This window comes from Centroberyx gerrardi, chromosome 4 (genome assembly GCF_048128805.1).
Source record: "Centroberyx gerrardi isolate f3 chromosome 4, fCenGer3.hap1.cur.20231027, whole genome shotgun sequence".
In the NCBI taxonomy this organism is placed as follows: domain Eukaryota; kingdom Metazoa; phylum Chordata; class Actinopteri; order Beryciformes; family Berycidae; genus Centroberyx; species Centroberyx gerrardi.
In genome coordinates this window covers 18,638,337-18,648,064 of record NC_136000.1, presented here as the reverse complement: position 1 = coordinate 18,648,064, position 9,728 = coordinate 18,638,337, and the positions used below count along the sequence as shown (strand labels likewise).

Below are 9,728 nucleotides of genomic sequence, written 5' to 3'. Positions count from 1 at the left end.
AGAAAAGGTATCTTGTAGATCATCACAGATCTTTTTTAATTAGATGAAATTTAGGCTATAAAGTCAAACGGCATTTCCCTGTACTGTAGGACTAGGCCTTGTTGTCACAAATTCTGTGAACGATTCTTATGAATCAAGAGAAGTGAAGACAAAACAATTCAGAGAATTGAAGACGTTATCTGAAATAATAGGATATAGGGTATTTATTGAACCATTCAAGCAGACATAATAAACATATCCCCCATTTGATAGGCAAAATGCTGACTAACTTCATCAAAATAAATAGGATTATCTAGGTCACAAGAAAATCAGCCTCCTGCTGTATCTGTTCTGGTAAACCAAATGCCTGAGAGATTGGATTTGGGTCAAGTGTCAGTGTTCAAAATCAGTGTTCAAACATGAAAATTGTGCAGCATTTCGATACACCTGGACTGGCTCATGCCATAAAACGCTTACATTAAAAAAAAATCATATCCAAAGACAGTCATCACATTTTACATGCAAGTAAGAGGTATGCAGCCCCCGCACCCCATCCCTTTCTGTAAATAATCTACAGTGTAACAAGTCAGCAGATGGGTCCACAGCTCCAGTCCTCCAGCTAGGCAACATGTGGCTCCGTCATTCACGGTCTGTCTTATGACATCAAGTTAGCGGCTTAGAGAAGCCTGGCATGTAACACTCGATCACTGCTGTCCTTAAACGACAATTCTACGCATTCAAAACATCTTCACATATGGTAAATAAATGTAGGGCAAGCCCAGGCGTCCCTATTTCCACAGCAACTTCCTCGAACAACGATGCATTTATTTGGATTTTTGATAGCAAAGTTTTCAAATGAAACACACAAATGAAAGATTTCGCTTTCATTAACGTGATACAGACCATGACCATGGAATCCAACACGTTTCTGGCAGGGTAAGGGTTAAAATTTCCAACACAAAGTGGCCTACTAGGACTAGGGCTGTACATCCATTCACTGGTGTCTCCAAGGCATTCTAGGGTGTGCAGTGAGAAACCTCTTCTCTCCAGCTATATGCCTCTCTGAATAGTTCACCATACAGGGGTAGTAAATTGGGTCATGTTGCTCAGGTCACACCAACACATTCTCTGAAAAGTTTTGGCAGTGGGTTTGGGTTCAGAAATTTCACCTGGAACGTGACGTCGTCAGAGAAAACAGGTGAGGTTCTCAGAAGAAAGGGCACTGTGGAACTCTGCAGGAGAACCATCTCTTTCAACGAGACTGCAAACTCCCGGGGGCAGGAAAAAACAGTGGGAGGCGGCCTGTACACAAGAACTCTTTATTGAATGGCTTCTTCCTGCTCCCCTCCTCCCACCACTTTGCTCATTGATCAATTGTAGTCGAGACAGCTGGAAAACATCAGGCAAATGGGGTTGGTGAGGTGGAATAGGCCATTTAGTGATGTATAATAATGTGGATCTGGGGAACATTATTGTAGGTGGAAATAGGATTCTGGAAGTGCAAGCTGAGGATCCACTGGAGGCCTGAATGGGTCTACACAGCCTGCTCCTGTTTACGGTTGTTGTTGACAGATCTAGGGTTTAGATGGAAGGGTGTTAGGTTGATGGCTTTGGCAAAGGTTGTAGAAGCAAAGGCTGAGCATTGATAGAGTGCCGAGAGGGAGGTCTACGTCAGGATACGGGCCACCTGGGCCTGAACCTCCCCATCAGGGTGTGAAAGCAGCTGGACCAGTCTGCTGTGGAGCTGGGAAGACTCATCTAACAGAACCCGGAAGAGGCAATCCTGCTTCCACCTCAGCTCGTCAGCCACCTGGGCAGAGGGCCTCCAGGCCTTTAAGTTCCCTGCAAACGTCAGCAGTCGCAGAAGCACTGCAGGGGCGGTCCGCACGTCGAACAGCAGCACAACAGAAGCTGGTGCCTGAGGCAAAAGCACATAGAGAACAGGATTAAAATAAGGATTTATAATGACCATGGGCTTCTATATGCATCATTAAAAATAACGACTAGTATTTGAGAGTTATATAGAGTAGAGGTGCCTTTGAGTCTTTCTGAACTTCTGTAGTTAATCATTTCTATTGCTATGCTATTGCTAAGCAAAAGGTCTTAGAAGTAAAAAGTAATGACCCTGCTCACACCAGAGATAAGCTCCTGCCCTATGGGTATTTCTGCCGTGATGAAGGCTTACTTATATCTCCTATATTCAATTACCAAAAATGATTGCTCCATATACGCATAATCATGTTACCAATTTAGTTAATCTCACCTGGGCTTGAACAATGTCGTCCATCATATCTGGATTAGATGATAAATTCACAAGGACTTTCAAAGCCTGAACCTGAAAGAAAAATATTGGAAGAACTTCACATACAGTTTCTTTTCACAGCCTTTTCTGTCTTCCAACTAGTGCTGGTATGCATCAAGTGTCTCAGAATGGTAGTGACACATTACAGATCATGATATATGAAAAGTTCAATGGGACTATGATACTCTTGAAGAAGAACAATTTAGAGAATATTGACACAGGTGCAACCCCAAAAGGATGCAGAGGGCAGGATCCTACTGACCTGTAATGCTTCATTGCTCACAATGAGCAAAGAGAGTAAAAGTGTGATTGATCCCTTCAGCAAGTGTTGATGCTTGTCTGTGACTGAGAGGTTTGTTAACAGCCTGAGAGCACCAAGCTGGAGGTCAGAATTCACTGGTGACATCTCAATCAGCTCCAGTACTTGTGGCACATAAACCTATGAAGGCAAGATACAATATTTAAGAGAGCCTGTCTTCTCCAAAATCATCACTTAAGACAGATGTGAATACATAAAAGAAAAGGTAGAGTAGAAGGATGCTACAGTATTCAGACTCTACAATAGACTAAATGGCATTTGTTGTGCAGTAAATATGACAACATACCTTTAGCTGTTCCTGGTTTTGGAGGTTCATGCTCAGATTATTCAAAGCATGCAGAGTCTGCACTCTAACTTCTGCCACAGGATCCGAAAGGAAGCCAGCTATGACATGAAGGCCTTCAAATTCCCGTATGAGATCCTGAAGGATCAGTGGAGCAGAAAAATGCAGAAAGATGGAATTACACGGCTGGCAAGACATGTCATTATACAAATGTGAGTGTGAGTGACTGTGAGTGACATATCTGACAAAGTACAACAACTATATAACTTTACAATTGTGAAAATTGTAGAAAGCCTAGTTTTACTGTACCTGGTTAACAGTGAAGGCAGCAGCATTTCCTAGAGTGAGTAGGATCCGACATCTGTCAGATGGATTACTGTTGGTCTGGAGACATGACAGCAGCATCTTCAGGTGCTGTGGCTCCAGGCTCCCAGGTGACTTTGAGATGATGTCACCTGTGGAGCAAAATAATACATTTAATATTTAATACACGTTAGCAATGCAGGAGACTGTGCATTTGTGACCAACTGTGGCTGACGTTGGCAGACACAAGCTTATCAGCAGGGAGTGAGGAGCATACTTCGACAACAAAGCAGCTCATGTTAGCTAGCTCGACAGCTCTTACCTGATGCAACATCCACAGTCTGAGTGTCAACCCCTCGGGTACAAACAACATTCAGTCCAGATACTTTGGCCAATAGGCTCCCCGGTTGTAGGGTGACTTCACCAGGCTGACTGCCCTTGACACCACGACTTTCACTGGTGGCACTTTTCTTGTTTCTCTTGAAGCTTCCCCCGCTGATAAGTTTGTAAATCCCGTAGGAGGCTCCAGCCCCGGCAACTATACCAAGTAGCGCCTTCATATTGCCCAGCTTAGGAGTGACACTGCCATCGCCCATGCTGCTATCTGAATTTTGGTAATGTTAGCTAAGAGATTTGTTAGCAAGCTAACATGAAGTTAGCTATTAACTAGCTAGATGATCTAGGTTACAAATGTGAGTCGAATGGTCTGCTACCAGCAAACTTACTCCGCTTATTAGTTAGCTAGCGTTCACGAAGATCTAACGAAACCACTACAAACCTAGCCAAACTCATTTTGACACCTTCATTATCCAGGAAGTAAAGAAGTTGGCTGACTAGCTAGAGTTGTCAACAATGTTCTGCTCCGTTGTTCCTGGCAGCTCACAGTGGCCGACCAAACGTTTCACAGAGTTGCTAGCATGGCTATCAGGCCAAAATCTGACCATTATATTTGGATATATCTATTTTTTTTTAATTATTAAACATTAAATATGTTAACAAAACAGACGTTTAACTATCTCTGAACAGAACAGTCATATGCATCCTGGTAGGCTCACACAGTTAGCTTGGTTTATCTTTACCCTGCAATACATTAGTTGTCCAACACTGAGTGTACTTTAGTTAGTCAGTTACCTGGCAACGGTAAACTAAGTGGACAATTTCCAATTGGAGATGGAGAGTACCAGGTTCAAAGCAAAATCTGACACATTTTTCAGTCTTGCTCATTTTTAATCAGAGGCACGATATGGCTTTACAAGACGCAGAGCCTGCTCTGAAAGAGTACATACTGAAACACTCCTTGCCGCAAATATATCAGGTAAGTTGCCTGGGCTAGATAAAGGTTGGTTAACCTTATAACTTTAACAATTAACGCGAGCTAAAGTCAGCTGTTACAGTTAACTTAGCTAAACCAGACGAATTCATTTCACTGTAACTTAAGCATCTTCTTTTTTTGACAACAGGCCTTACTGACAGCTTCATGTCTGTCATGTCCCAACGACCCAATACAGTTCCTGGAAAGTAAGCTTATGGCCTTTCAGGGACATCACAATCTTCAGGATATTGACTGGTAGGTAAACCTCTTTCTAGGTGAAAGTGAACCACAGACTGGTTTGTGAATTTCCATGAGATGAACACTTGGTGGCTCACTTTCTCAAGTTTTGAATTTCTACTTGGGGTGTAATCCAAGATGCCTGATGTTGAGGAGTGAAAACAAGCACCAATCTTAATTACATCCTCAAGTGCGTGTAGGCTGCTTTTGCATTTTAATTGTATGATTTTTATTTATACTTTTACTAAAAAAAACAAAAAAAACAATATTTACGGTAATTGCATCACTGGCCCCAACAGTTAGGCTATGTTACGTTGCTGAAAGTAACAAATAACTGCACAAAAAAATCGTTTGATTTTTACTTTCATCAGGATGTCTTTACATCAGGACTTTTCTACTTCCAAGTGATATTCACTTTTCATTTTACACATCTGTAGTTGCTCAGGAGTCCTGGGAATCCTATCTTACCCTGGTATTCCCAGCCCTCAATATGATAATTACAGGCACAATTCATTTTTAAACTAGGACCAAGGATGCAGAATGATATAACATGGCCTGCCTCTTCTTACATACGTGTTTGCAATACAATTTAGATTTTTCAAAATGAAAGTAAATGAGTGATGGTCACTACAGGCCATGTGTGCTGAAAGAATTTAAAATACTCACTTATCACTTATATATGTATAAGATTTGTGTATTACTTCTTACACTGCTGTTTATATTGTCAAACTCCCATCATTACTGCGTGTTTGACAGTTAAGTAGCCTAGCCATATCTGTAGCCTATATTACTATATGTGAGCTAGTTTATAAGTCAGCAATTTATGAACCACTTCAACCAGAAATATAAATCTACAATTTGTATTATCTGATTTTGATGTCAACCTTATTTCGAGGCACACATTTGTTGATGATGCAGAACAACACATTGCCCTAACCTCTTTGACAAGTAGCACTGTGGAGACCGTCTGTAAGGACCCTGATGACACCGTGGTACAGTATGCTTCAATAGCTTACAGCCATCACAAATCAAGTTGAATCCCAGAAGAATTGCTCAGACTTGAGTCAAATTAAATGATTGTTTTGGTGCCTTTTACAAATATTGCTATTCCATATTCCCTTTTAGCTGTCCTCCTGTCTGTTTGAGAAGGTCTACTCCTGTTACAGAAGAAATTTAACAAATTCTTACTTCAGGTAAGCCCAAGTACAGCAGTGAAGACCCATACATTATTTTGAAGGATTTGTCAAAGAAATATGATATTTGGAAAAAACAAAAAAAGAGGATACAAGTCATGAGCTCCATAAGCATTTGTGCAGTAACACTTTTTGTCTTCGTTCTACAACACATCAACAACAAGGTCAAAGTTCAGACTGTGCACTTTCAGTGCATTTTGAGCAATACAAGATGGAAGTTAAAGATCTACAACCCATTTTGTTCACCGTCGCCCTACATAGGGGTCAAAACAATGTGCCACTGGCCAAATATTGGAGTTCACTGTACACACGGCTCTTGTGATGGAAAAACAAAGACCGCTGACCCTGAAACACAGATTTTATTTTTTTTTTTAATTAGGTTATCCCAGGTGATATACTGAAGACACAAGAACTGGAAAAAAAAAAATCCAATTCCTTTGTTGATTGAGCAGCAGAAACCAGATCTAGTTGTTATTCATTTCAGAAGCTCATGGCAACAGAACCTATTGAAAGCCAAAAAACATAATTAGTGAGGCCTCTTTTGTGTAGCACCCAAAATGCATTTCATTTGTCAAATTTTTGAATATTAAACATTTACAATGGGAATACTTATCCGTACAAAGGACTTGCTGTCAATCACCAGTTTGGCCTATAATACAATAAAGAATAGAAAAAAGGTTTGTCACTGTAGTACTGACAGTCAATTTTCATACTAGAATTGGACCTGATACAACATTTTGCTTACTACATCAGTTTTTTGCTTTATCCTTTCTGGGCTATAAAATGGGCAAGCCATGCTCTTGAAGGGGGGATTATGGCCCATAATCCAAGTGACCCCCTTTGGTGCAATTGGCCCCTCCAGAACGTGTTTTGTTTTTTTCTTTAAATCATCGTTTATTTGGTTGTAATGCTCTGTTCTCAATTACTAAAGAGCCCTATTTATGTTGATAAATTACTTCAACTTATCAACTTGGACTTTACAATAGTATCCATCACTGAAACTTTGGGCCATGCTACTTTTGAATCCATATATACATTTTTTTTTTTTTTTGCTTTGGGTAACACTATACAAGGATTCAGTTTCCCGATAACATAATTGGAGGACAAATTCAAACTCAAATGAAATTGGGCAACATTGTTAATTTTGAGATGTGAAAGATGAACCATTGAATCAGTTTTGTTTCAGATTCAAACAAATGGGCCCTTTAAGTTCTAGTTATAAACACACTGGCTATGTAGGCAGGCAAAGTATTTTAAAGGTTTCTCATACCATTTCAGCTCAGGCTTGGAAAGACAGTTCTCTCTGCTTCACTGTACTTCCAGTCCTTTTACATTTTGGGATCTGGTGTTCTTGTATTGACGTCGACTTGTGGCAGGTTTCCACAGGTCGTTAGCAGCCTTGCCACCAGACAGCAAAGATGGCGTGTAGCGTGTTTGTGAGAAAGACATTTTGCCCCTTACATAGCCGTTTCTAGACTTGACAACGTAACTGGGCAGAAGTGGAGGGGACACGTTCGAGTCCGGTTGACGAGTAAGCCTTTGGGAATTTACGTAGCCACCATTCCTCTGATAGACACCACTCTGAGTAGAAGTAGAATCAGAAACATTGGATACAGGCAGCTGTGTAGCAGGTCTGTAGGTCAAGTTGCTGGGCTTCTTGGCTTTGATTTTACGCTTCTGCATGAAAACCTGACTTTTCTCCATGGTAGGCAGGTTGAACGGCTTATAAGGGCCAACTCTTGCTCCACTCACGTAGCCACCACTATTTTGAGAACCGACTTGTCCATTTTGGTTAGAGAATGAACTAGGGTTTTTTCTGACACTGGGTATATCACCAAGTTGTAGTATCACTGGCACCCTACTAGAGATTGTATTCTTGGTGCCAAAATTCCTGGACATGCCTTTGTCATCGCTGCCGCTAGGATGAAGGCTATATGAGCCAATTTCAGAGTTTGTGATGGCAAAGTCATTTTGTTCTTGTTTGATGGATTCTTCATTGGGAACTAAGCTTGCAAAGGCTCTTTGTGGTTCTGCGCTTGGAGCTGGGTCAGTTGGAGAGTTGAAACTCACATAGCCATCACTGACCTGAGGTGTGATCCCGCTCTGGGTAGAATCGAAGCCACTGGAAACAGGAATCTGAGTGTGGGGCATGTGTTGGGGTTCCTGAATGATGGGGAGGTGATTCTGCATGGAGACGTCCGATTTCTCCTCATCTTTTGCCTGGTCAGCAGGGATGGAGGAGTGAGCAACATCGACTCTGTAGTCACCGAGATAACCATCATGTTCACTTGAGCCATAATGAGAGCTGGAAGGTTTCACAGTAAATACCAAGCTAAGCTGGGATCTGACCGGCTGCTCTGTAGGAGACACTTCACCCTGAGGGACATGCGAGCTGCTGCCTGTTTGGACACTGACATGACCACCACCACTACTCTGAGGTGAAAGGTCATTTGAGCTGGAATCAAAACCACTAGACACAGGCAGCTGGACAGTGGATGGGCGGTTTATGTCCTTTGACTCCTTGCCAACAGGGACTCGGTATGTCTGAACTGATGGGGCTGGTTTCTTCTTACGTTTGGGTAGCCGAGCTAGATCACCTCTGGGTGTATTGACGTACAAACTCGTACCATAAGAACTAGGTTTAATTTGTTCAGTGGAGGAACTAAAGGATGAGGGCTTTTGTGCAGAGATGACTTCATCAGCTTGAGGCACTTTACTTAGCTGCTGACCTTGGAGAACTTGGTTGCTGGGTTTATTAAACTCGCCAGATGGTTTTCTGTAGCCTCTAAAGGAATTGCCATCAGAGATACTATAAGATGGATATTTTGGCTGTTGGCTATTCTGCTCAGAGGCTAAATTAAATGTTTTACCTGAATGGTGGCTGAGACCTTCTGATGGGCTGGTTAGAGGGTTGGCTGGGGCAGCAGTCACATGGCCACTAAAAGAAAAAACCTCAGAGGACAAGCTAGAGGGAAATGGACTTTGTTCATCTTCACCCTGCACATCAAGAGTACTTGTCAAACTATCAAGGTTTTCCCTAAAAATATCAACATTAGAGAAACTTCTATCAGCACTTGAAACATGTTCCACTGCTGCTAAATCGGGGCTAGGGTAGAAAACAGGGTCTGGTCCAGAGTCTTGGCTGTTATAATCACTAGCAGGATCAGGGACAGAGAGGCTTTCTCCTGGCATTTGGTAGTTGGCACCCTGTTCATTCTGTTCAAACGCTGCATTTAGAGGTTCATTCCAAACTTCATTTTCACTGGCGTCATTTTGGGAAGGCCTTTTCTCAACATAATTAGACCTATAGCCAGTGTCAGACTCCTCTCTAATATGTTGAACATAAGAAATCACCTCATTTTCCATAGTTTCCCGGGCTGTTTGAAAATGTATATCCGTGTCACTTCCTGGCTTCAGGAAGGAGCTCTTCATAGATTCTACAAATTGTTTGAAATGTTGGATTGTTGGGAAACTGACGCCCTCCACAACTTTGTTTTGTGTATGGCCCTCCCTTAAAATGCCAAGGGGGTGTCGATCATAACCAGTATTGGCATGCTCATGTTTTCGCACAAAAGGTGTGGAGGGGATCACAAAAAACTTGTTTGGCTCAAATCCTGATGCAGGGTTGCTTTGCACCCACCTCAGTTCAGCGGGACTAGCAAAAGGCCCACTACCCTCCTTTCTGTGGGCATGGGGGACAGGATCTCTCTGAAGGGAGACAAAGCTCTGGGGCCTCAAAGCTTGTATCTGATCCCTTTGATTTGAGTCATGGCCAGTGTTTGAAGATGCTCCATAATACA

At 42.0% G+C, this 9,728-nt stretch overlaps 1 protein-coding gene across 1 annotated transcript; it reads right to left on the bottom strand.

Annotated features, from left to right (window-relative positions):
- Nucleotides 1-203: 203 nt before the first annotated feature.
- Nucleotides 204-4,038, bottom strand: armc10 (armadillo repeat containing 10). Its single transcript, XM_071919980.2, has 6 exons — nt 3,509-4,038; nt 3,193-3,338; nt 2,887-3,021; nt 2,544-2,720; nt 2,243-2,314; nt 204-1,897 (listed from the first exon to the last, which is right to left on the bottom strand). Exons 1-6 carry the CDS (start codon nt 3,780-3,782, stop codon nt 1,646-1,648), a joined length of 1,056 nt encoding a protein of 351 aa, XP_071776081.2. The 5' UTR covers nt 3,783-4,038; the 3' UTR covers nt 204-1,645.
- Nucleotides 4,039-9,728: the final 5,690 nt, after the last annotated feature.

Bases quoted from the DNA above. Each gene is read 5' to 3' on its own strand.
- armc10 (XM_071919980.2), bottom strand. From the start codon at position 3,782: ATGGGCGATGGCAGTGTCACTCCTAAGCTGGGCAATATGAAGGCGCTA. The intron at 3,022-3,192 runs GTACAGTAAAAC...CTGATCCTTCAG, and splicing joins CTGCCTTCACTGTTAACCAG to GATCTCATACGGGAATTTGA. The intron at 2,315-2,543 runs GTCAGTAGGATC...TTTTTCTTTCAG, and splicing joins TGAGCAATGAAGCATTACAG to GTTCAGGCTTTGAAAGTCCT.